Raw genomic sequence first — 27,809 nt, 5'->3', positions numbered from 1 at the left:
TTAAATATTTACAAGCAGATTATGAACACTAGTGCATTATTAGACAAGATATGCAGATTGGACAAAAATACAGGTCGATTATTTTTCGTACATGTACATATACCGTATAGGATAATAGGAGGATGCCCAGAAGCTTACAAAGGGGTCAGAACTTAAAAGATGGCTTATTAGACTACTTTTTTTGCTCAAGTTTGTTTGCCCATGTTGGAATAATGAACTTCTTTGCCTCACTGTCACGCCCACGCCACCTTCACAAATTGGTCTCTGTTCTTTTTGTGCATTTATGAGGTCTTCCATTTCTCCTTGCATTTGAAATCAGTCTCCCCTTCTCTCTCATCTTGCCACACACCATTTTTGCCAATGTGCCACCTTTGTTCAACAGGCCTCGCTCTATATCTGTAATGACTTTTTTTTTTTTTTTTTTAACTATATCGCTGATGCGGTCAGGATTTGCAGGCTGGTGACACCCCAAAGTTGCCTACTCACATGATAACAGCGCACACGTCACACCGAGACCTTTATTTTAATAAATCCTGAAACGTAGGCACAGTTCATGAAGGAACTTCCCTGCACACCTTTAGGTGGTTCCCAAAGGGCAACTGGTTGCACTTTGCAGCAGCGTTTTGAGCAACATTTTCCCTGTCCCAAATGTGGTTGTCTTGCTCTTTAGACTGCTTTGGTGACATCACATTTGTAATGACATGCACATTGCGGGTGTTGAGCCATCTTTGCAAAATGGCTTATAGCAATTTCTCTTGTATGTTTTCTTTGTGATTGTTTTTGGTATACACCAACAAATCCGCTGTCATTTTTTTTTTTTTTTATGCTGCTTGAATTCAGTTTGTCCTGGGAACTGTTTGAATCAATCAATTGGGGAGAATCTTCAGCGAAAGTATTGTTTAGCTGAAACGGGAAAATAAATCACTTGACCATAGAAAATTGAACGGATGTTCCATCTCTCTCGTGCTAGAATCATTTTTATTTATTTATTTATTTTGTTCAAATGATGAGTACTTACAGTTCACCCTTTCCAGAACGTTTGGTAAGCAACCACATCGGAAGGACTGCGTGTGTGCGCGTGTGATGTTTTTAAATGCAGAGAAAACTTCAACGGCATGTTTGCATGTTTTAGCGATCTGAAAAGTTTGTGATTTTCGCTCAACACCAAAACATGATGTATACCAACACACAGACGCGCACGTGCGCTCACACAGATCCACACAAAGGCATGCTTTTGTGAAAGTGAGCGAGCGAGCGGTTGAGTGGGTGGGTGCTCTGCAATCGAGTCTCCTGTGCCATCAGGGTAATTGTACTATCACTTTCAAGTGAGGGACAGGTATTAATTCATATTTTATTTTTATAAAATGTGTGAATTTTGGAAAGTGTGCATGGAACCCAGGCTGAGTGGTGCTTTACAGCTGCAATTTTTTTGTTGTCATTAGTCGTGACTTTTGGGCGGTGGGCGTTTGAGCCGGTATAAGGAAAACTCTGGTTATCAAGTTGCTATTGGTGATGAACATGTTTATTAAGCATCACATTTGGTTGTGATTACGCCTGAATTAGCCCACATATGGTTTGGCTGTAATGACGCGTCTCGCGCAGGACCAGATGTGTAGAACAGGCTTAATGTCAGCTTGTGGGAGTAGTTAGTTTCTCCAATTTTAGTCTACCCACCGCCCCCGATCTTCCCCATGACCTCCATAGGGAATATTGCACTAATTAGTTCCATTCACGGAAAATGAGGTCAGATGCTTAAAAAAAGAGGAACGGCATTGTACCGCGCATTGTCTTCTTATATACTGGATGATACCACCACTTTTCCTTGATCTACCATTCATCTATTTAAAATAGAAAATTAAGATTCATGTCTTTCAGATTCATGTTTTTTTTTCATATTTTGTGTTGTTTTCACTCTGCTTATCATAACACCCACAAGTCTTTGCTTGGTCCAATCAAGTGATTAAAATTCCGTTAATTTATTTCCATTGTTGTTTTCTCAAAAGGGAAATTGCAACTCATTTGTCAGACAGTAAATGGGGCCCACACAAAACTTCTAAGGGTCACCCATTTTATCGAGAGTTGGCCGGCAGTCGTGGCCTGACGTGATTTCTATAATCCTCCAAAGCTCTGTGCACAGCAAACAACGCAGTGCTGCAAGCGAAACACCATTAGCCATTTAAAAAAAAGGGACCTATTAAGACCTTAACTCTGTCTCTTCTTTTCTGTGTGAGGGGATAAACAAACAAAAACGTTTTTGGAGCGGTCTCAACAACCACTTGTTGATACTCATTCACCCTGAAGTGCTGTCCCTTGCTTTTTTCGGGGAGCACGTTTCTGTGATCCTCATTGATGCGTAGTTATTGCAGGTAGATAACATAGCTGCAGTTTTCTCTTGTCGTAAAAATGCTCCCCGTTCAAATGCAATGCAAACATTCATGCACACTTGCTGTTCCATTCCTGTTAATAGTTTCTCCCCCTCTGTGCTCAGCTTGTGGGGCAGCCAGTGGCTTCCTCAACTGCCCTTGCTTATCATTCCATACACACCCACTCAAGGCTGGTTCTAGCCCTGTCATCAGTTCTGGGCCGCCTTCTCTTGCTCTTTCCCCATCTCCATCACTCTCTTCATTCCCAAATGCTCCCATCAGGTATTGTACAAACAAGCCACTAAGATTAAACTGCATATTTATTGGCAGCGCTGTCATCATTAAGAGCCCATAATCCCCGAGTAGCTATTTCTTTTTATGATAAGCATTTGGTTTGCCTCGTTACATTGCTGCTGTGTTTTCTTGGCATCCTGCATGAATATGCAGATGCATTTTTATGTGTGTGATCATCAGGTGGCGATCCTCTGTGGTTAGCTTTAATTATGTCTACAAGGAACAATGCACTTCATAGCCCATCTTGACTCTGTTACTGTTTTTTAGCATCTCAATTTGGAAGGAAGAGGGCACTTGTGCTGTGGATGGGAATACTTGAGCGCTCGTGATGAACAATGAGCGACATTAACATTTCAGATTACTAGTGAATGTCTATACGTCTCAACTCAACCGCATTTATAGAGCACTTCAAAACAACCACCGCTGTTATACAAAGTGCTGTACATGGAGAAAAAAAAAATCATAAAACAGCAAACAATAACTTGTTTGCTGTACAAAGACAGCGGAAATTACAAAAACAGTAAAACTAAAAATCAAGTCACATGCTGAGTCAAAAGCCAAAGTTGAGTTTTAAGACGAGTTTTAAAGATGGGAAGAGACGGGGCTTGCCAAACGTTCAGTGGCAGGTCATTCTAAAGAGAGGGATCAACAATGGAAAATGCCCGTTCCCCTCTGAGCCCCAGCTTAGTACTTGGTACCTCTAATAGTGTCTGGTCTGCAGACCTGAGGCATCAGGCAGGTGCGTAAGGGAAGAGGAGCTCAGAGAGGTAAGGTGGGGGGAGGCCATTTAAAGATTTGAAAACAGAGAATCTTAAAAAGAACTCTAAAATATCAAGGATGCCAACGTCGGAGTTATGTGCTCCCTCTTACGAGTACCAGTCAAGAGGTGAGCAGCATTCTGGACCAACTGGAGACACTTAATGGAGGATTGGCTGACTCCAAAGAAAAGTACATCACAGTAAGCGAGCCGGGATGCGACGAAGGCATGAATTACTGTTTCTAAGTGCTCTTAAGAAAAGAGAGGCTTTACTTTAGCCAGCTGCCGAAGATGAAAGAAGGTGGATTTAACAACGTCCAAATGTCTTTCTAGCATCGTAGCTTCGTGTAATGTGTTGGATTACTTCCAGTACTTGCTGCGAACCATAATGTTTCTGCAAACTGCTACTTTTGTAATGCGTTACTCCCAACGCTGCCAGCAAAAGACAATTAGCATGAATAAAAGCTGCCACATAACCAATGTGAGTGAAATGATCTGAAGGCAGCGCAACAGTAAGCGAATAAAGCGCCAATTGGACATGCCACAATAATAAAGAACTCCAAAACAGTAGAGAAATGTTTTTTGATTTACAAAATGACAGTGACTAGAAAACCGTTTCTGTCGGGTTGATCCCGTGTTCTGTCTCTCCATTAGGTTCACCATCGGCCAGATCGCTTTACGTACTCTGTCTATTCCCTCGGTACGGACAATCTGGATCGTTGTTTTTCTGTTTGGAAATTGTGAAGAATGAATGGAGGTTTGCAGGCTTCTTTCCGTCTTTGGGTGATTTTGTTGGAGGTTCACCATGGTGTTTTTTACATCAACTTTCAATCCTATAAATTCCATTCGAACAGTTAAAATGGCACAAAGTGCACCTGTCGTTTTGTGACTTAAGGGTTGGACCCTTTTAAACAATGCTTGCAAGCTTTAAGCTGTACACTTTGACATCTGCTTATGTCCTATCATACATTTGAGTGACTGCTGACTTTTTTTTTTTTTTTTCACTTGATTGAAGATTAATTCTGCAAGGCACTTACTGATTGGTGCCTGTTGTAATGGCGAAGCAGTAGAGGCCATCCCGGGCCAAGCGAGGCAAAGCGGATCCAGGCCGTTCTGGAACCTGTAATGGAAAAGCAGCTATACTGTAATTTGGGCTCAATCAGAACTAAATGGACAGCAGTTAAGAATATATTTATTTTTCGTTATGTCTTGTTATTGGGGCTTGATTGTTTCTTTTTTATATCAACTTTCAGAGTATAAGCATTTAACATAAACAACTGAATGATTCCCATTGGACTGCACTGCAGTCATCATCATCGGTAGATCCTTTTGTGCGCTTTGACCATTTGGCGTGTCAACCGTGAGCAGAAGTTTTCATCATGATACAGCACCTTCGTCTTTTCCTGTCCGATGTGGACTAAACGTTTTGTTGTGCAGCTTTGCAAAAGGTCATTGTGTCATGATGAAAACAGCTCGGCGGCGTAAGTCTTCTGTTTCTGCATCCATCCGGGCTCTGTAACTCTTCCAAAGCCACAAATAGCTTCTTTGCCTCATGCTTTTTTTTTTTTTTTTAATGGCTGCAAACCACACATTCATCTCATCCTACATGTCACCTTCAAATAGGCTTGGAGCCGGCAGAGGGAATGTGGCGTATAGCGACGACAGATACTTGAGTGAGGGAACACAAAAGGCAGCATGGGTAGATTTTTCATTGAGCCTTTCACCTTTTGCATTCACAACACAGCGTTTCATCTTCCTCTTCATTCATCTTGGATACTTTGAGCCACAAAGAGCGGAGACGTATAAATAATGCACTTCACACCACTGGACCCCTTTAACAATAAATATGGGCTCTGTTGTACATCTAGTTGATAATATATGAGTGCTGTTTAGGCCTGACCTTTTTTACGCACACTATATTGCAAAGGACAGTGATAGCTAGCCATCCGTATAAACTGGTTCTTGATATTCAGACAGTCACCAAGTTTGACAGCATCGTCTGATTTGATTTCAACTACTATTTCTCTATTTGTATTTTTTAAATTGCGCCCGTCGTCCACCCCCCTGCCCCCCTTCCTTGGAGAATAGCAATGTCAACAGCACTTTAAATATATTCAGCAGTGTAGGAGGGATTGCCACATGATGACTTGCAGAGTTCAACTCAATCAGGCTGCCAGTTGCTCAGCTGACAGCTTTATTGTGGGAAGAGAGCCGTGTTTCAGATTTGCTTAGATAACGATGACAGAAACAAGTCAGAGGAAATATGGCCTTGCCATGGCAGTGGGTGAGGAGGTGGAAGCAGAGGCTTGTGAAACAAGCCCTGAATGTCGCAGACTTTTTCACTACATCTTTCTTGCTCGACGATGGGGAAATTATTGTTATTTTTCAAATAAGATTTCAGTGGCGTCACTCGGTATGTTCTGAACTCCTGTTGTTATGCCATTTTTGTTTTCTGTTGAAAATTGTGGCCCGGATGGGTTTTCATTTTTGACGGCAGGTTTGTCCATTGGTTTAAGAATACGTTGTGGCGCTGAACAAGAAAGGCATGCTCAATTGCCATCATACTTTCTGCTTCTTGTTGGATTGTTTCATATGCGTAGCCTACAAGTGTTTTGCATAAAATTATTGGCTGCATTTATGAGTTTAGCATCGCTTAGTGCAAACCGAGCAGCCTCTTTACATTACAATGCTTGTTATGCATTGTTAGGCATTTAATCATCAAATTCAATCAAAATAATTGTCCATGCATCCATTTTCAAATCTGCTTGTCCTCACGAGGGTTACGGGTGAGCTGGAGCCAATCCCAGCTGTCTTCGGGCAGTAGGCGGGGTACACCCTCAATTGGTTGCCAGCGAATCGCAGGGCACGCAGAGACAAACAACCATTCCTGCTCACAATCATACTTAGGGACAATTGTGCTCCGTTAACCTTCCGTGCATGTTTTTTTGGAATGTGGGAGGAAACCAGAGTACCCAGAGAAAATCCACACAGGCACGGGGAGAACATGCAAACTCCACACAGGAAAGCTAGAGCCAGAATCGAACCGTGCACCTCTGCGATGTGAGGCGAATGTGCGCACCAGTCGATCACCGTGCCACCGTACATTGTCGATTGCAAAGCTAAACCAGAATAAAGCACTCTCTTGTTGTGAAAAGCGATGTCCTTCCTCAAGCTTTGCCTTGCCTATGTGGGTTTTCTGAAAAGTAGCCAGCGAACGCAGCCCCCGCTGGCTGGCATTCATTGTTCTGTGATGGTGGTGTGTTTGTGTTTACTTTGGCAGACTGCTCATTGCTGTGGGCTGATGGGACCTGACAGACTCGATTTGTAGGAGGGCCCTCTGTTTGTCTTCATCAGCGACTGAGCCCGAATGATGAGAATGGAAGTATTGCTTAATTAGGGACTTAACATCCTGCAATCTTATAGCTTTGCTGAGCCTTGTATTTGTTCGGAAACACATCAAGACAAATGATCTGAATTAGAAACTAAAGAGTCATTCTTTATGTTTGTCATACATAATCAAACTCTTTTAATCCCATGATTCACATCTAATATTCTGTTGTATTACATTAAAGTAATGGTTGTTTTTCCTCTATGTGCCTTACAATCAGTGGTGTTTTCTGCTATCTGCAATATGTGCAGCTGCACGGGCCAAGAAAAATGCTACAGGGAATGGTTTTCTAATGGCATCATCCATCCATCCATCCATCCATTTTCTGATCCGTTTGTCCTCACAAGGGTGGTGGGTTTGCTTGAGCCTATGCCAACATTCTTCAGAAAGTACAGTAAGCGGGGTACACCCTGAACCGGTTGCCAGCCATCAATGGCAACAATGTTTGCTAGCACAACAAAGCAAGCGTGACGTTTGCGCCAAAACATATCTAACTTGGAGGGACGATACAAGGGGCAGCTGTTGTGTCAACTCTTATTTCTTTGTTGTGAAATGTGAGAAAGCCAATTTGGGGGAAATCCATCCATCCATCCATCCATCCATTTTCCGATCCGCTTATCCTCACAAGGGTCGTGGGGGGTGCTGGAGCCTATCCCAGCCGTCTTCGGGCAGTAGGTGGGGGACACCCTGAGCCGGCTGCCAGCCAATCGCAGGGCACTCATAGACAAACAACCATTCGCGCTCACAATCACACCGAGGGGCAATTTAGAGCTTCCAATCAACCTAGCATGCATGTTTTAGGAATGTGGGAGGAAATTGAAATACCCGTAGAAAACCCATACAGGATGGCCAGAACCCTGCACTTCTGCACTATGTAAGGTGGTCGTGCTAACCAGCCTGGTAAGTAAATATACACCTCCCTGTGGTGTTGCCCTTTTTAGAAACGATGAGAGAAGACATGGTGGGTAGAATTGGGGGTTGGTGTTGTCTGTGTGCCACAGTGGATCTTGCACCACTGAAGGACGGACCACAGTGTCCACTAAAACTGGTGACCAGTCCAGGCATCCGAAGGCAGCTGGGAAAAGCTCCAGCTCACCCGTGACCCGAATGATGACAAACGGTGTCGAAAATGGATGTTTATAATTACTGCATTTTGTATTTTTTTATTTTTATGAAGTAGTCCAGTGTAAAGATGGCACATAATGAAATGCTTTTCACTATCTTTTGCGTAAGAACCAGCACTACTATGCACTCTTTCAGAATTCATCACATTTGTGGGTGCCATCACATAATATGACACTTCATTCATATTTTAATTTGTTCTGCTTATTTCCATGTTCCAAAATACTTCAGATTGTTGCTTTCACATCTACAGCAGTGAGTGAGCCTGCTCATTCAACCCGTGTAGCCTCATTAACACTGTGAGGATGTTAACATTCTGTCATTGACATTTACCATCGGTGTCCAGGCCGAGCATGTCTGCAGGCTGCGCATGTTGTTCATGTGTGGACACATACTTGAAAGCCTATCAGCACAGCGAGTATCATCATTTCTCTGCGAAGGTCGCGACACGCACATTTCATGGGGGCTAATCAGAAAAAGAAGGCTGCTTCAAGCAGCTACCACCCCCTTCCCTCTGAGAGCCACTGAATGCGAAACTTTTCCATTAAAATATCCGCTATTGTGTTTGTCGGCTCTGCCGGGTGAACCCTCGCTGCTCGGGTTCAAGTGATTTTACAGGCCCGACTTGATGTAAATTGCTCTCGGTTCCAAGACAAACACAGGTAATGAGCTCCATCCAGCAGAAAGCAGGGACCTGATCGCTCTCTCGCCATTCCTGCACTTTGCTTTTGCGAGGGCTTTCAATGGATGCCGAAGTTAACGATGTGTTCACGTGATGAGGAATCCTTCAGTTAATTCACCTCAAGCTGTCTGTCAGGGGAGATGATTGCATAGGCAAGGCGAGGCAGCTTTTTTAGAGAGCGAATTTCATACACAAGGTAACTCAATGCACTTCACAGAACAACATTTGAAGATATTAAAAACAAAGTGACATCATGAAATAAAAAGTAGTTTACTAAAATTCCTAAAAGAACATATAGCGCAGGAACATGATTTTGGGAAAAAAAAAATATAAATGCTGTAAAAGACCTTAATCATCCATATGGGTGGAAAAAAATTGATTTGTTCTTGGGGCTAGCTTCAGTTTTGTTGGCAGTTTATTCCATTTGCATAAAGCATAAAAGCGACAGAAATTAATCTTATAACTCCTGTTCCATTTTGTGTGTGTGTGTGTGTGTGGGTGTGTGTGTGTGTGTGTGTGTGTGTGTGTGTGTGTGTGTGTGTGTGTGTGTGTGTGTGTGTGTTCAGGTCCACTTTGCTGCTGCAAAACTCAGTTGCACATTTTTGACGGGACCCATCCCTGATTGCTTTTGCGCATGGCTCATTATTAAGCCTTGGTTGACGAAAACAATCGTGTCAGAAATAGCGTCAGTTTACCAGCACAACGTGCGTTTGCTACAAAGACTTTAGCAACAAGTTGATTGCCATTCTTATTTACCGGATAGCCAGTGGCATATCTGATTTACCGTGTTGGCCCGAATATAAGACGGCCCTGATTATAAGACGACCCCCTCTTTTTCGAGACTCAAATTTGAAAAAAAATACTTTTTGAACACCAAATTACTTTTTATACAGAAAATAATTACAGTGCATCTGAAACAAATGATGATAACAATATATTTGAGAGAAAAAGCGTGTTATTTTACCTCATTCAAATCTAAAGTGCAATCACATTCATAAATGAATGGCTTCTGGTTTTTGAAATGTAAATTACATCATAACTTCTCCTCAGCTGCCGGTTAACCTGGCTGAGCGTTGTGAATGGGTATAATGTCTAGACCCCGAATATAAGACGACCCCCACTTTTTCAGTCTTATTTCAATGCAAAAAACACCGTCTTATATTCGGGCCAATACGGTATTAGGTATAGATATTGACTGCACTCACCAGAAAAAGACATTAACCATGAAAGGCTGTCAATACTTTCAAGAGGAACGTTGAATTGCACGTGGACGGTATAATTTGATCAATCTGCACAGAAGCGAACACACATTTCAGACATATTGAATCAAAAGACGGATGCTCTCATCGGATCTCGGGCTAATAGGCTGGTCTTGCACTTGAACTGCAGCTGTTGAATGCGTAATAAACCTGCATTAGTTACCACTTATGACCAGCGGGACCTTTCAGAAGACGATTCACCTCATCATGAATCTACTTCTAAAGACCTAATTGAATGATTCCTTGTTCAGGCTTCATCAGCTCTCATATTCTTGTGAAGCCATTAAAGTAGCATTTTTCATAATTGAGACAAGCACTTCCTCATCAAATGAGGCAGTTAAGAGTTGCATTAATCAAGCGCTTAATGTATTGTTATAGAACAGCACTGCGATCATCCTGAATAAAATGGCTTTGACCAACACATTAATGCATACGAGTTCCTATTAAAATCATGGCAAGCAGACATTTGTGGAAGTAGTACAGCCAACATTTTTGTGAAGCTATGCCCGTAAATTCCTGTATGACAGCTAATGTTTTAAAATGATATTCATGAGGACCTTTGGTGATGCTATAATTGTTGAAAGAATGTTTTATTTTTGTTAATGAAACAATAGACCAGATATTGGGGATTTTATTTTAGATTGAATCACTCCATAGTTTTCATGGATGCTTCGAGAGTGGCATTATTATTATTACATTTTTTTTAAGCGTTCATTTTTTTTAACAGGTTTTTAGCGCTGGACCAAAAAAAAATGGTGGGTTGTGTCATACAACTTGTTCAAGTGACTTGCCTTGGCGACCCCTGACCGGACAAGCCGAAAGTCACGACATAAACAACTTATTTGTTGTGATGTGCTAGCATGTGGGGAATGGACAGCAGTAATTAACAAGGCGTTTTTTTTTTTTTTTTTTTTTGTCGTTAATTAAATGCTGTGAGAACAATAAAACACCATAAGCATACTTAAAAAAATAGCAAAAAAGATGCAGTTTTAGCTTTGTTGCTGTCTCAACGCCAAGTTACGGTTACAGCCAGCCACACAGACCCCCACCCCCCCACCCCCAAAATAAATAATAATAAAGGCAGCGACACAAACAATGATGGGAACTTTCTATGTCCTCACGCCTCACTCGTGTTTTGCTTGTTAGTGCCTCTCACCAGAAGTCCCAGTGAGCAGACGAGGCTATTCAAAGCCAAGGAATGAGACGGTCCGTCCCAGACGCAGTCATACAACTAAAGATGATGTCATGTCATCAATGTGGGTCGCAAATACCGTATCCTTACGCTTGCGACATTTGGAGAGACTGTTTCGAGTGTTCATCTAGTTCTTATATCGGATGCACAAACAATGCAGAACCGTCAAAAAGCTTCAGTCATTTTGTTTTGGTGTCGAGTCCTTGCTGTGACCATTAACCACATGTTCAGTGTTCATAAAATATGCCAAAAAGATTGTAATGGTTCTAGTTTATGTTTAAAAAAAAAGTACAGGATACATTTTAGGGTTTGCCATTAGTAGTTTTGCCAAATTGTTGCTATTAACAACTGTTAATAGCAATTCATTAAATATGTCAGATAAAAAAGACTTTATATTATAATTGATAAAAAGAAAAAATATATATCTCAAAAAAAGTCCAGGCAGACCATCTTCATTTTTCATAAAAACCAAGTCGGCTATTTATGTTCAGTGAAATTAAAAATGCTTCCATTATTGTGATTATTATTATCAGGAAAGACTGTTATTTTTCCTTTCAACTATTATTAAACATGACTGTTAAAAAAAATGCATTTCCAATCAAAATATTGGCAAAACCGTATGCAACTACAAAAGTAACTTGTGATCTAGCAAAGTAACGTTTTGTTCAAGGGCTGTGTAATGTCAACAGAGTGGAGCTGAGATGAGTGAACAAATATGCACAACAGCACTTACAGGAACACAAATAGTAATGTCTTCAGTCTCACGCTCTGGCATTTATAGAGAGCATTCAACTCAAGGAATACAGCTGAATGGTAAAAGGCCAAGGAAAATACACACACACGGTCAGGAGGGAAGTAAACAAAACCAGTTTTGCGTCGCCTCGCGTTCGGCGCATTCAAGGACTGTCCAAAAAAAAAAAAAAAGAAGACATCTCAAATGTGAGCAGATTCAAATCTGTCTTCTGATGGTTTAGATCAGAAGGGCAAAATCAGGCTCCAAATTAGTGCATCTGACTTTTCATAAACGGCTTTCTCGCCATGATGATATTAACTCGTCGTGGAATACATTTGTGCACATGTGAAGTATTATTTATCTTGCGTCCTTGAAACACCTCTGAATGTGATTTGAACGCGGCTTACACATTCCCTCCCCCTTCTGTCAGTATCCTTGGCATGCTCCCAGGTCTCTTTGGCGCTTTCGGACACATTCACTTAGATCTGTTTTTGTGTGTAAGAGAAGAGGAGGAGGTGTGTGTGTGTGTGTGTGTGTGTGTGTGTGTGTGTGTGTGCGTGTGTGTGTGTGTGTGTGTGTGTGTGTGTGTGTGTGTGTGTGTGTGTTTTTGTCAGACCATATCCATTGTTCCACCAGAAGCAGCTCGTGTACTCTGCTGCAGTATACGCACATGCGTGCACGCTCGCACACACTGGAACTTAATGTGCCAGACTGCCAGGCACTAAAAAAAAAAAAAAAAAAAAATTGCAAAGCTGCGCCTGTGTCCGAGACGACAGGAAGTGCACATGTTTTCACCGAGCAGTGTGTATCCTGTTATGTCTGATTCACCGGGACAATGATTCGACGTCCTTTCTCCTCCATGAAACACAAAGCGATTTGGCTTTCAAATGTTTTGTGTTCCAAGAACCTCTTTCGTCACATATGTCTCCCTTCCAGTGTTCCCTGCCTTCATGGCGATTTTTCGACGGCTTTGATCGTCACAAGATGACAGCCTCATGCTGTCTGTCTGCGTGCTGCTTGAAAGACTCCATCATTCATCTGTCTGCAACACCATGACAAGAGACCGCCTGACTGCATATAAAGCAGCCAGCCGGTGGATATTTTAAGATGGCCGTGTTTATTTGCAAATCAATTTTGTGGTGGTTATTGTGTGCTTAGTGTCTAGACTGACAGGCTATGCCCAAAAAAAAAAAAAAAATCAGCCTTGTGACTTCTCAATTCTGTAATGATTTCATTTTTGCTTTGGAGATATCAAGGCTGTTGTGGAATTTTGCACCTTTTGTCACAAAGAAACATACATCAAAATTTGCCCTTCGTGTGTCGGGTCAAGAAGGATTGGCTGTGGTGGAGTTTTCCAGGCATGGCTCAAATGGATCCGTGGGGCTTCATGTGAGACCTCGCCGTCAAAAAGTCAAGCAAAGGAACGATCAGGGTGGAAGGCACTCTCCAAGTGCCAACCCACAGATCTGCAATGTCCCTGGCCAAATTTTCACTGTTCGCCGACTCGGCCGCCCCGACTCACCTGCCTGGTGCCTCAGGTCCGCGGACCAGACGTTACTAGAGGTACCAAGAATTAAGCGGAGGCTCAGAGGGGACCGAGACTTTTCCGTTGCTGGTCCCTCTCTTTGGAATGGCCTCCCACTGAACATTCGGCAAGCCCCCTCGCTGCCCATCTTTAAAACCCGTCTCAAAACTCATTCGCATTCTTTGGCTTTTGACTCAACATGACACAGACTTGATCTTAGTTTTACTGTCTTTGTTCTTTCTACTGGCTTCGTGATTACTTTATTGTTGTATTGTTGTACATATGATATTTGCTCCATGTACAGTTCTTTGTATACAACGGTGGTTGTTTTAAATTGCTCTATAAATACCGTTGAGTTGAGTTTTGCTTGCATATCCTGATGAACTCACTTACCCTCATCCGTTTCTTCCTCTGCCATGTCAAGGACGGTACACCTCTCACTGTCTCCGTTTAAATGGAATCAAAGGAGCTGCTCTGATTGCCGGCGAATCAAGCCGGCTGTGTTCACACCCACAATGGCGCAAAGCATTCGTTTTTCACTCTGTCAAGCTGCACGCGTCTGCAAAAGTAACCAATAATGAATCTATCCCGTTTCCACACTGATTTAGCACGCACCATGCGCTAGACTTGCACAGAGCACAAAAATAGAGCCCATGATGTCGGTGCAGATAGCTATTAAATGTGTCGTGTGCTGTATTGGTCACCTCAATTATGCGACTCATTTTTTTTTTACAATTTTTTTTTTTTTAATTGTCACATGTTGGGTCTTGCACATTTGAAAAATCGGTGAAATGTGAGGAATCGGTGTGCATCTGGCCTAAAGTAGTGTGTCTCACACACACACCCCAAAAAACGTGAGCTCCCAAATGTATTACTTGTATTGCTTCTCCAGTATGACTGTATCCTGTCAAGCTACCTGACAGTGTGACAGGTGACAGGTGGCACGGATTTCAGAGTCAGGGCATCACCTACTGCAAAGTGCTGTCTCTCCCCACTGATGTATGGGGGGGAGTCAATATCCTGACAAGCCATTAGTTATGGTCTTACACAATGCACTGACACCATCAGCTACATGTAATTGCCTCGATAATTTAATAGCCCTTAAGTGTAGCATCGGCTTGTGTATATGCCCGGGCCTCCAGCATTTAATGGTGGTGAGCTGCCATCTCTGTTTAACACTGGCTCAAGCGAGCTTTGACAGACAGGTAAAAAGGACAGGCTAGCCTCCGATTGAGGCCTCGCAGCCTTGCCACGCATCAATCATGCGGCAATATGCAACTGAACAACGTCAGCTCCTTGAGACAGAAGTGACCGCATTTCTCTGAAGACACATACCCAACAGGTTCCTGGCAAAGCCCATATTTCCTGCCCATGCACTCTTTGTCAGGGCTTTAGTGCATCTCCAAGGAGTCTCTAGGAAGCTGTAAAAGCTGCAATTTCCGTGGCACTGCTCAGTTTGCCTTATATTGCCAGCAGACTCCCTTGAACATTAGTGCTTTGAGGTAAATCAAGCTGCCAGGAATAGTAGAGCCACAGGGAAGGTTATTGCTCGTGCATTTTGCTCTCTGAGTCGTGGTAGTGAACACATCTTACCGTAATTCTCTGTGGTCTACTGAAGATAAAGATCCCCCCAGAATGGGACGAGTGAATATAATCTTGAACTGTGTCTGGTGAGAGTATTTAATAATGTGCCGGTGTTTTGTACAGTGTAAATCAAAATGACAAATTTAGGTTCCTATATTAAAATATGAAATAGATTGTGACATTACTAAATGGTGCTGCTGCGGTCAGGTGGCTGTGTGTGCAGTTTTATGAGAAACAAGAGTCGATTTGTCCGCAGATAAATTCTGAAGTAATGTTTGGCTCTCCTTACAAGATCAATGCAACATGGCCTATTGTATTGGACTTGGCCACTGACAGCACTTCTGTTTTTAAAGTGGCCATATCGAGATCAATGTTACATGAAAAAATATTCAATCAAGGGGTGGAATACATCCTTTGACAAAACAAGTGCCCGATTGGGTTTTTATTCACACAAAGGCTGCAAAAGCTGAGAAAGCCTGTCTCATTTCTGGCTTTGATGTACCGTATTTTCCGCACCATAAGGCGCCCCTGAAAGCATTTAATTTTCTCAAAAGCCGACAGTGCTCCTTATAATCCGATGTGCCTTATGCATGGATCAATATTCTGATTTCCTGGATGTAGTATTTTAAATGTTCTTTAAAGCGCTTTGTTCCAGCTGAAAGCTCAACTTAAATAACGCTGTCTTGTATTGTATTGTATTCCCTTTAGCGCCGGTCCATCTAGTGGATTGCATACTGCAACCGCATCCACTATTGTAGCTTCTATTCTATGCACCCGATAATGCGGTGCACCCTACATTTGAAAACAGTTTTAAAATAGGCCATTCATTGAAGGTGCACCTTATAGTCCGCAACGCCTGATAGTGCAGAAAATACGGTACTGTCTGTTAGGGATGTGGAATGGATTTTATTCGGAGCTTAGTTGTGGAATGTGTTCAATGCTGCTCACGTGTCATATTATCTGTCAACATAGAGTAGAATGTGTTCGGGTGCTCTGTATTTTCATGATGAAGGATAAAATGCTCAACCTGCGTCCAGCCTCCTGGGCCTGGAACACAATGGCTGGTTGGGATAGCTTAATTATAGGGTCTCTGTAACGAATGTTCACATCTTTGAAACTTAGTGCTTAATGTGTTTGCTTATGTGGACATACATTGTGTGGTGTGCATTGTTCAAAGGCAGAACATCTTGAATTTAGGCACTGAGGATTCTTTTTTGTTAAAATGGGCATTGGTGGCTACAGACAGGATGCCTGACAACTGCATCCTACTACTGGCTGCCGCAGCCTCCCCCGTGCTTGTATCATTTAGAGGATAAGCTTCTTATCTTTGCTTTTAGGCTTAGAGCGTTGTCACACTGAGGTCCTCCAAATGTGCTCGAAAGATGACTGAGCAGACAAAAATCGCTGCCTTATCTTTGTCCTGTATCCCATCCATGTTCTGATTTGTTCAACTTCCATACTGTCAAGTGAATTTGTTCACTCTTCATCTTTCAGGCATCGAGCCAGACTGATCCTGTGTTCTGCGATGACTTCCAAAATATTGCTTCTTCACCAAATATATTGAACCTTAACACAAAGAAAATAAAATAAAAAAATGCTGTAGTAGCAGTAATTCAGCTAAGAAAGACACACACTAGCTGGAAGCTTGTGCATTCGCTTGAATTTAATTCTGCATGTGTGAACTGACAAGCAATGTCAAAGCTTTTCCTTTCTCTCCCCTCTCAGGGACATCTTTCAGACATCTGCAGCACGTACTATTTTATTTTTGCTTGTAGTTTATTGGGAGAAAACAAGCGATGAATGAATAGAACATCAATATTTTCTTACTACAATAAGCAAGACTACAATAATGCTATGTATGTATGTGTGTGTGTGTGTGTGTGTGTGTGTGTGTGTGTGTGTGTGTGTGTGCGCATCTCTCTCTCTCTCTCTCTCTCTCTCTCTCTCTCTCTCTCTCTCTCTCACACGGTTATCGACTGGTGAGCACTTTGGCCTCCCAATGCAGAGGTTCAGGGTTCGATTCCAGCTCCGGCCTCCCTGTGTGGAGTGTGCATGTTCTCCCTGTGCCTATGTGGGTTTTCTCCGGGTACTCCGCTTTCCTCCCACGTTCCAAAAACATGCTTGGCAGGTTCATGGAATACTCAAAATTGTCCCTTGGTGTGAGTGTGAGCGTGAATGGTTGTTCATCTATGTGTGCCCTTAGGATTGGCGGGCAACCAGTTCGGGGTGTACCCCGCCTACTGCCTGGAGACGGCTGGGATAGGCCCGATTGGGTTTTCTACAATAAATAAATAAATACGGTATATACTGCACCGTCACCTATGCCTTTTTTTTTTTTAAAGAGCCAGTGTTTTCTCTTGGGGGGGCCTCCACGCTGTGAGTTGTGGTTGCTGCCACTCAGCGTGGATCAGCTCCCCTTGTGCCTGTGCGTGCGTGTGTGTGTGTGTGTGTGTGTGTGTGTGTGTGTGTGTGTGTGTGTGTGCGCGCGCGCTTGTGGGATATATATCTGTGTATTTTGGCAGGGGAGGGGTGGGGGGACCTCTTTTTACATTGCAATTTTCTATTTTTTTTTTAACTGCCCAGCACTTTGAGTTGCATTTTTACGCCTGATTGCTATATAAATAAAGCTTGATTGATGATCCAGTTCCTGCATTTGGGCAGCAGTGTAAACATAACAAAGAAAACCTCTTCACCCACGTTTGGATCAGGTCAGGATTATTTCCTTGTGCTGTCATATCTTATGACAATTTGTTCCTTTTGATTCGAGATTCTGTTTCTGGATTTGCTAAATCGTTTTAAGTAGTTTTGACGAGCTCAAGGTACGACTTCACATCCATTTGAAGATGCAGTCACTAGACCCATTCTATTTATAACTCATATTCTTCATGCACAACCTACTTTTAACAGCATTTATGTCGTTTCTTTGTCTTTGGGTTTTTTTTTTTTTTTTTTTAATATGTGCAGATGAAAAATTCATTTTTGTTTATTACCGGATGTTTCGCTCACAATAGCTGTAACAACTGCCCGGCAGCATTAGATGGTTTAGTTCTGACATTTTTTTTTTTAACTTCAATAATCCTCCAACAAAAGCAAAACAGATCTGAAATGTAGAACTATTTGAGGGCGTCTTGCAGTGAATTCTGGCACTTCCTAAGAGTCCCCTTTTTTTGCTGGCTTTCGCCCATTGTGACGGTGGTCAGCTTTCACTTGGTTTCTAATTACCAGTGGAGGGCCAAGTCTGGGGTCTCTTGTTACACTGTTAGCCTTAATATGTGTGTGGCCTATAAATAGTGCCAGTATTGGCTCGCCGGTGGGCAGCAGCCTCTGCACACACTCTTTATCGAGGCAGGAAATTGAGTTCTGCATGCGCGTACACACACACACACACACACACACACACACACACACACACACACACACACACACACACTTTTGCACAGTATACACTATTTATTTTCCTTAATGTTAACTGATCAGTGGTAAGCTATGTTTATGCAATTAATTTTACTCTTGGCGAGAATTCTACGCACTGTTGTGCCTGAGGGAAATTTAAATGCAGCCTGCGAAAGTGTAATCACTCCAAATAACCTCCAGAATGCTGCACTGCATAATGCATAAATTGAGCGATTTAGACAAGTAGTACTTGTATACTACAACAAAGGAACCTCACACAGATGTTTTAAATGACACCGGTGCTATTTGTTTTAGCAGTCTTTTGTTTCAGTTTGTGTCAGGGAGTTGTTGCTTCGAGTAATCATTGTCTCCTTGTCTCCGATGACTATCAGCAAAATTCTGAGACACTAGTCATGGAATTTTTCTGACACCACCTCATCTATCTCTTTGTATTTTTTATCAGGTCATATTTTAAGACTAAAATGGCCTGAGTGGACAGCAAGGAAATATTTTTGCATGGAGTGTCTTTTTTCTTTTTTTTATTTCCTGTTCTGAATTACGCTGCTGTCTCGATGCTAAGCTGCACGCATGGCATATTTTTTTTTAAGTATATCCAAGCAACAATTTATTCACTGAGCAACAAGTTCTGAGATACAAAACGAAGCTCTCTGAGAGCACCAGCTCAATTTAATGATCTTCTTCTTCCATGTGTCCAGTTGCTAGGCAACATGCACCATTCTTTCTGCAGCCTGAAATCCCAAAAGAAACATTACATAATTGACATGGCAAGTTTAGGAATGATAACTCGGTTTGCAAAATCATTCGAGCTAAATCTTGAGTCCTATTGGGGCATGCAAACTTCTCACAGGGAGCAAATTTGTTTATTTTTTTTGTTTTTTTTTTTTTTTGTTTTTTTAAAGCCTTTCTGCTTGGATGGGAGCAAATGTTCCAATGTAACAAACACCTGGCATCATTGGGGGTGTGTTAATCATTTCCTACTTGGTGGTTCAACTGTTTTATTTGGAGTAGTTAAGCCAATTGTGCAAGACATCTGGGCTAATCGAACATCCTGAGAGATGGCCATGGATGGGAGACTCTTTTATTCTACTTGTCGTACTATTAACCCAAACACTTGTTCTCTAATCAGCAAAAAGAAAAAAAAAACCTCCACTTTACCATCACCAAGTTCATTATCTTCTGTGAAAATTGAATTTCATGCATGATGCATGGCTTCCAGAAAATGTCTGAGAATACTCAGGATGCTTTTTGCAAACACATTTCTTCTTAAATACGATTTAAAATGGGCATAAACTGCGTAAATCCATCCCCATTCTGAGGCGGATGATTCACTTTGAATTTGGGTTAATTTGAGCTCTCATTGCAAGTTATTAGATGGGGGGTGGGGGAGGTGCAAGATGTAGCGTTTGACATCCACCAATTTGCGATACTACTTACCACTTATTCTGTTCAGTGTCCCGAAAAGGAGAGCAGCCCAGCGCGGTTGATTTAGGGCAAATGGACTCATCACCAGTCAATCATGTGGCAATTTAAGAACAACACCGATTTTGGTATTTCAAAAATTGCGGCAAGCGGTGAGGTTTTCATATTTAACCACTTCAACAAGCAGAGTATGAACATAATAGGAGAAGAAATCCTATGTCATCTTTAATCTACCATATACGTGTGTACGGTACGTTCCACTGTGTGGGTCGGTCGCAGCTCCCCTCGGCATCCATTGCAGCCTGGTCATCTTGCAAGAGAGATTCCCCCATCTGCAGCCCCTTCTCATGGTTTCTCATTTTTCTCCAGATGTTTGTTTTTTTCCTTGCCCTCCTGAGGGTCAAGATCAGGTAATGTTGTTAACATTCATCAACTGTAGGTATGAAACTTTTCTGTGATGAAGGGCTATATCAATAAATTTGACTCGACTCATTGCACGCAAGTTGGTGAAGTGAATGATAAACTTGTGACTCATACCGGAGCTGTTAATCTGTGCATATCATCAAACAATAAATTGAAACATATTCAACTGAACAGTTCAGGTTCATCTGTCACAAATTGGCACGTCAAAATGCAATCGAAAAGCCACATTTGAATGATTTTGCTTGTGCCTGATTTCAAAAGAAAAGAGTCGCTTTGGTGTGTGACATTTGGTGACATTGTATGGACTTTTCTATTTAACACTTATTTCAATTACCTTTGGTCCCAGTACGCTTTATTAATGGCTTGCGTCACAATAATCTTAATCCAATCTAAATCCAAGCATCCCCTCCACCCCATATCCTTAGTTGCTTCCGGAGTCACACACTTCATTGGTTGACATAGTCAAATCTTTATCTTAGTTATCAGCCGATTTTCTTTTTGTCTTAGGTCCAAAGTCATGGTATTTGCTTAAATGGACACTTTTTCAGATTGGCACATGAGGTTCGTGCATTTTTTTTTTTTTTTTTTTAACATTATGTTTGACCTACCGATATTTTCTGGACGTTTATATGTATAGCCAGCGGTGGTACACATAAGTGGGCTGCAGGGGCACATGCGGACTAAAAATATTTAAAGTGCACATCATGCGCATTATGTTTTAAAAGAAGCAACTTAGACTGCCGTTCGACATTTGTACAAGCCAAATTAAATGTTCTGCATCTTGCAGTGAACTCAGGAAAAAGAAAAGTCACTGATTCACTTTAGGGAACAACAAAATATTTTCCAGAAGACAACCTTTACCATCGGGGGGGGGGGGGCACTAAGCAATAATTTCAGGTGCTCTGTTAAAACCAGTTGCATTTGTACGCACGACAAATCGATTGAGCAATCCAACTGTTGCACTGATCTAACAGTTGGATTATGCTTGGGTGGATTGGCTCGGCTTTGAGCGTGTGGGACAGGGAGGACGGGCTGTTACAGTGAGCCAAGTTCAGTTAAAAAATGTCTCCGCAGTATGTTCCGAGAAACTATCGAGTACGTGAATTTTATATGACAAGATTGACTTCAGCTGTTTTGTCCCTCGGACATGACACTGACAATGTATGAACAACGAGTGGCGGTTAACGTGCTGTTTTGCGGCAGAATGTTGACATCACAGACAACTACAGTACTTGTCTACGGCAATCCATTTTGAATATGAACAACTTTGTGCATTACGCTATATTACGATCAGGGTCTTCTTTCTTCAGATACTCAGCTTAGAACTGTTAAATATCGTAATCATGAGTGACCTTTTCAAGCAATGCTTAAAATTAAGTGAGGAATATTCCAGCCATGTTATTCATTCATTATTTTTGTTGGCATACTCACAACGAAACCACATATGAAGCAGTTCAGCTTCTCGAATCACACCTATAATTGGCTGCATGACTGCAAAGAGCAATGCCAAATCAGTTCCAGCAGACACAGAGCTGATTCAGTGCTATTCCACGTGTACGGAAAATGTGATAAACAGGTCAAGGGCTCTCTTAAGAAGGAGAGACAATTCACGGCTCCACTTAACAGGGTAGCTCAAGTTTAATATGCGCTGTTGTCCAGGAGTACCCCGCAAGGAGTACTTCCACTTATGGCTCTTTATTCTCTTTATTAGCCTCTATTAGATCACCAGTAATTGTTTACAATGTCGGTTGCCGTGTAGAGCGTTTCAGTGTTATGATGATGATTAAATCAGCTCTTATAATAAGTGTGTATTAGTGCATGTTTGGGTGTTTGTGCAATCTCGCGCCAACTGCTGAAGTGTCACGGGACTGTTGCTACATCCCTCCGCATCTCTTCACCCTCTCCCTTTATTAGGAACTTTGTTCATGAAGTTAATTTTAATGATGTGTTTTTAGTTCATCTCCTCTCGTTTGTTGAATGTAGAGTGATTATTCTGTTGGCCAAGCTACTGGGTGTGCTGTAACTCTTGCCCAAAACTCAATCGGGGTAGGCTGCAGCTCCCATGCCACCAGAACAAACACTAGATCGAAAATGGATGGATGGGTGAAACCTATTCCACTAAAACTGAGGCTGCAAATCTATACTTAAGTCAAATATTGTTTTTGTTTAAAATGTATTGTGGTTCTGTATGAAGGCAAAACCATAAAAAAAACCTCCCTGTTCAACTGCCCCTACATCTCTACGTGTATAGATCGTAATTAACCTTGCAGAATGGCAAACTCAAAATTCTCGTGACATCTGGATGACGGGTTGTGAACTAGTATAAATGTTTGTGTAGGTGTACGTGTATATATTGATCTAACGATATATAGATTTCATTACTATATATGACACAAAATGAGCGATAGCTTTTGCACATCATTTGCAAAAAGTGAAAAATCATTTGACCCCCGTCTGTGTTCCAGTGCATTGTAAACTTACCTGCAAACATGCAATTCAGAATGCTAGAAAATTGCCTTGGATACTGGCAGACAATCACAATAATAAAGGTTGGAAAGGGAGCCATATTGAGCAATTATTTTCCTTCCCGCATCTCCACAAAGCGCTGAAATAAGGAATTTATCTCGCTATTGTTCAATGAGCCAGCAAAACATATTGTGCATAATTTATTTCCAGCAATCATTATGGTTTGGCGACTTCGAGGCACGCAAAACGCTGGCTCAAGGAATCCCGTCAGCCCAATCATGTATTTGTCACTTATTATATGTGCACAATTCACGTCATTATGCATTCACTTTCCTGGATGGGTGTGAGTGAAAAAGGGAAATAACATAAACTTGAACCTGCACCTCATTCAATGCAACTGAAGCTATGAGAAACAGTTTATGGAGTGTTTCTGATGTGCATTCATCAAACTGCAACACTAAAAGGAACAAGATTGCTTTGAGGTGCATTGTTTGAAGGCCTTTTTGGGAGATCATCAGGACATCATGAAATTAGCTGGGAATCATCTGCATGTGGTCATATAATATACAGGTATGTTTGCATCTGATATGAAAAAGTGAAACATGTAAAGATTGAATTACAGTGGGCCATCAATTGACCCCTGGGGCATCCCACATGTGATTCTTTCCAGTGGAATGCAAAATTTCGAATGCATAAGAAATAATCGCTGTCATTTGAGTTTGGTTTTGAACCAGTTTAGAGCTGGCCGGTGAAGCGGCCCCATCAATCAAGCTGCTCCAGGAGGATTTTATGGTTTACTGCGTCAAAAGCACGATTGAGGTTTCGCAATACAAGATTGTATAATTTTAGGGAGTCAATATATGTGCTCAGGTCTTTCTCTACTTTGATTAATGCTGTTTTTGTACTATGGTTACCTCAAAAAAAAAAATGATGAATCTCTTTGTAGAAATGTATTTGATGTCTTTTGCTGGGCAATAGTTGGAAATGAGCTTGTAATTGGCAGACAGTGGGCTCCAAATGATTCTTTTTCAAGAGGGTTTTGATGACAGCTGTTATATGTGATTTGGAACCTGACTGAAGACACCTGTTGATGATTTTTAAGACCTCTGGTGCAAGGCAGTTCAAAACTGTTTCAACACATCTTGATGGGTCAAGCAGTAATTAGGCACCAGAGAAGTACACACTTGAAATGACTGATATGAAGTTCAAAATTGAAGTGTTGATTGAAACCAAAATCCTTTGAACCTCACAAGACCAGTTTGACTCTCATTTCTTATGGTGGCATCGCTTTTCTTAAAAAAAAATGTCTCTCTTTCTCTTTGTTTTGGCCTGAAATGTCATGTTTATCATCAATGACTTTTTAAAATGTGTGCTACAAGTTGTGATGACAAATTCTATATGTCTCCAAGATAACCTCGTCCTTTTTATTTATTTTTTTTCTACTGTAGAAAAACCTGACGCTGAAGCCTCAAGAGCGCAGAGTGAACCAGGGTGTGCCCTTTCGTAAGAAAAAGTCAGCCAAGGTTCCCAACGGCCTGAGCCTGGAGCCCTTTAAGAACAACTATCACCATCACCAGCCATCGGACCAGGAGAACAATCCCCATCTGGCACACACACAAAGCAGGAAGAAGAAACGCATGAGCAAGAAACGCGCAATGGTGAGTGTTAATATCACCATTAACGTATTTATGGAAACGTATTGGCTGGTGCCTTACTCTCCCTACTCTGAGTAAATTACGAAGAGCACACCCACCAGTCAAGTCCTAAGAGTGTATTGAACCTACTTTATGGAACACCTCCCCAGATGCTCAATATGTTTTGTTTTAAACCTGCAGTTGTTTAGATGTTACACGTAGGCGCAATTAATTAAATTGGACGACATTAGCTTCTCATATACACTCAAATACTTGCCGATGTATTCGGCCATATGTGCACGTACACACTCACCACGTTCTCACCCAATTTATCTCTCTCTCTCTCTCTCTCTCTCTCTCTCTCTCTCTCTCTCTCTCTCTCTCTCGCCTTCCACACCTACTTGTCGACATACTGTATGCGTTCACACCCGCAAACACTAACTCAGCATGTGTTGCATCAACCATCCATGTGCATCACACACAATCACATCACGAATGGTGGTTAAGGGCAAAATGTTTTGACTTGGACACCATGAGTGCCCTTATTCTGATAGAAAGTGTGTGTATGTACTTAGTATTTACGTGTGGTGTCTAGCATATTGCAAAACTGTGTCACATACAGTAAATTATAAGAGGCAGCTTAGAATCAATATTTATTGACTAACATGATGATAAACAGCAAAATAAAACCACTCACTAGAGATGCTGATTAATGAATGTAGTATTGTTTGCAGATTGCTACAGACACATTATGCTTGTCGAAATTGGCTTGCTCTGACCTACTAATCAGAAATTGGAAAAACAGAGGGCCTCTGGCAACTGATTGGCATGGCATCACACGGCTGAATCTGAAAAACAAAATCTATAAGAAAAGATGTATGAATTCAAGAGAATGAATTCATGGGGTTAAATTTATAATTTAATGGAAAAAAATGTAGCAGAGTGACGCCTGGCCATTTGTGGCTCTGTCAGCTCTCCACTGCTGTGTATACCGTATATGTAAATGTACTATAGATAACGCTATCAACTTGATTGCACAGGAAAACCCCTTGACGACAAGACTTAATGACATGCATAATTAAAAATCTCAGCTACACCCTCCACCACCCGTTTAGTCTTTCTGACGTAGAACAAGGTTCCGTTATCTTGTCGGACCGTTTTCTTTGGCTTCACTTGACATAAACGTTAAGACGTCGTCCTCCCACAAGGTTACATTTTAAATGTCAGGAGGTTGCCTCAAGTTGAACTTCTCCATTAAGGGATGCTCGATATTGAAGAGAGTGAACCTCTTATCAACCTTTGCTTAACTCTCTCTCGAAGAGAAAGAAGTGCTGAGAGTTGGGTCACATCGGCACATTCTTCTCAAGCCAAAAGAAGATAAATCATACTTTTGTTTCTAAAATCTCATGGCCGTGCACATTGACTGTGGTTCAAGATCAGATTGTTGGTTTGTAGCTGACCACGGTGGTGGAAATATTGTTTTTGTTTGTGGTTTGTTGTTCTCTCTTGCTCCACCGAAAAATGTGGGCCTGCGGTGTGTGTGTTTGGTGCTTTGTACAGTGGCTCAAAAGTGTACAGAGGGGCATGCTGTGAGGACCATCTGCTCTCTGGCACTGGGAGAGTTAGGGGAAAAGCAAGGAAGACCACCACCCCGACATGTCTTGCTCTAACCTTCTGCCTGTCTCCATCTAGTATCTGTCCACCATTATGTTCCTCACAGTTTTGTTTCCCTGTGATTGGACTATTATCACATGAAACAATACAGTCTGTACCAGGACACCTTTGCGTCTGGTGAGATTTCAACACCGTTTTTTGGGCCTGTAGGAAATAATGGAAAGTCAAACAATACAGTCTGTACCAGGACACCTTTGCGTCTGTTGAGATTTCAACACCGTTTTTTTGGGCCTGTAGGAAATAATGGTGACTCAGTCCGAGGGGCAAACTGTCCGCATCATCATGTCATTGTCTTTCCACGCAAAACATCAGCTGGTGTCAGTCTGTTGTCCAATTACCCTGAAGGCAAGAACCACTACTGCTGTCCTATTTCAGCTGCCTGGGAGTGAGCGAGGACGCAGGCTGAACTGGTCACCAGCCAATCTCGGGACACATATCGACTAAAAAAAATGATCACACTTGCAGATAATTTACAGTCTTTCGTGTACATAATGAGAGCCTGCAAACTCCAAACAGGAAGCTTAGAGTTCAGATCCGAGCCGTCAACTTTGGAATTGAGTCAGAGCTGCTCGCCACTCATCCAACTTGCCGACTCTTGAGGCAAATTTCACTTATTCTTTTTCTTTTTCTTTCTTAATCAAAAAGACAGAAACAGTTCTTACTGAAAGTTTGCCAGCGATACAGATTTAAATGTACCCAATGATTCCTGTCTGGCTGAACATTGCCACATGTTGGCACCCTGTATCCCAACTCCCATGCCCATTTTGGGTCAAATAAAAACAAAGGGTTCTTCTTTTCACATATAGCAATATTCAGTCGCAGTTTTAAGACAACCTGGGCCCCGCAGAACAACGAAAGAAACCTGCTGCGACCCATGTGGCTATGTAATCAAGCCTCCCAAGTTATAGACTTTGCATCTCATCAATTTGTGTTTGGTATTTGTCTGTGTCCTGCTGGGAAATAAAAAATCGACAGACTTCTAAATGGTGCCTTGCCATGAGCTTAAAGATGTTTTAAGCCAAACCGGAGGATTTTGGTCTCTTTCGAGCACCCTACACTCCTTGACTCACATCCCACTGTCTAGTAGAAAAAGCATCCTTAAGGCCGGGAAGATGCTGTATTGTCATTCATCCGTAGTCACTTACCTTGACTTGGCTGAACTCTTTCTGAGGTTCCAGATGGAATAAGTTGAAGCTAAGACGCTAGTGCCAGTTCCGACTGGCTGAGTTGGTTATCGTTGAATGTGTATTTGTGTAAAAATGTCTTTGGCTTTGTCAAAAGGAGAACACATTTATTTTCCTCTCGCCGTGGCTGTTTAAGGAATCTCATGCATTCATTCACACATAAGCCAAAGAAAGAGACGGCTCATTAAACCGCTTACCAACTTGTTGTGTTAAAATATTAAGATTGTACACTACACACTTAAACATTGGCTGTAATGTTCAATTTTTACATGTTGGTGACAGTTAAATGATATCCTAAAAAAAAAAAAAAAAAAAAAAAAAGGGAGACCAAGAACCTAAAATAAATACAGGAAAAAAAAAATAGTCACGGTCATGTGAAGCTTGACTTTGTGAGGATAAGGTGAGTGTGATGATTCCAAATCTCCACTGAAAATGTTCACCCTTTATCAGCATATCTGCTCAGCCGGTAAAATTTGACATCAAGCAACGTCCCGATTGCCAGATAAGATGCTACATCCATTCCTTTGGGGCATCGGTTGTCTGGATAATTGCTGCCGTCACAGTGAAGGTTCCTTGCAGACTGGGTGAAATCAAATTCAATTGGAATGTTACGCTCGGCTTTGTGGTGGTTAGGACACATCACCGACAACAATCGTTAAAAATTGATGTTAACCTGTGAGCCAGATAAGGTGTGTA

General features: G+C 41.8%; 1 protein-coding gene across 9 annotated transcripts in view; it reads left to right on the top strand.

The window, feature by feature from the left end:
* The window catches only part of auts2a (activator of transcription and developmental regulator AUTS2 a), a 318,606-nt gene that overhangs the window by 28,166 nt on the left and 262,631 nt on the right, over positions 1-27,809 (top strand). For all 9 annotated transcript variants that reach the window (XM_019895262.1, XM_019895264.1, XM_019895261.1 and 6 more), the window contains one exon: positions 24,070-24,279. In XM_019895262.1, coding sequence (XP_019750821.1) covers positions 24,070-24,279 — 210 coding nt within the window. The remainder of the gene's footprint in view (positions 1-24,069; positions 24,280-27,809) is intronic.

This window comes from Hippocampus comes, unplaced genomic scaffold, assembly GCF_001891065.2.
Source record: "Hippocampus comes isolate QL1 unplaced genomic scaffold, H_comes_QL1_v1.1 scaffold177, whole genome shotgun sequence".
NCBI lineage: Eukaryota > Metazoa > Chordata > Actinopteri > Syngnathiformes > Syngnathidae > Hippocampus > Hippocampus comes.
Note: the sequence above shows the minus strand (reverse complement) of the source record. Positions and strands in the feature narration are given on the sequence as shown.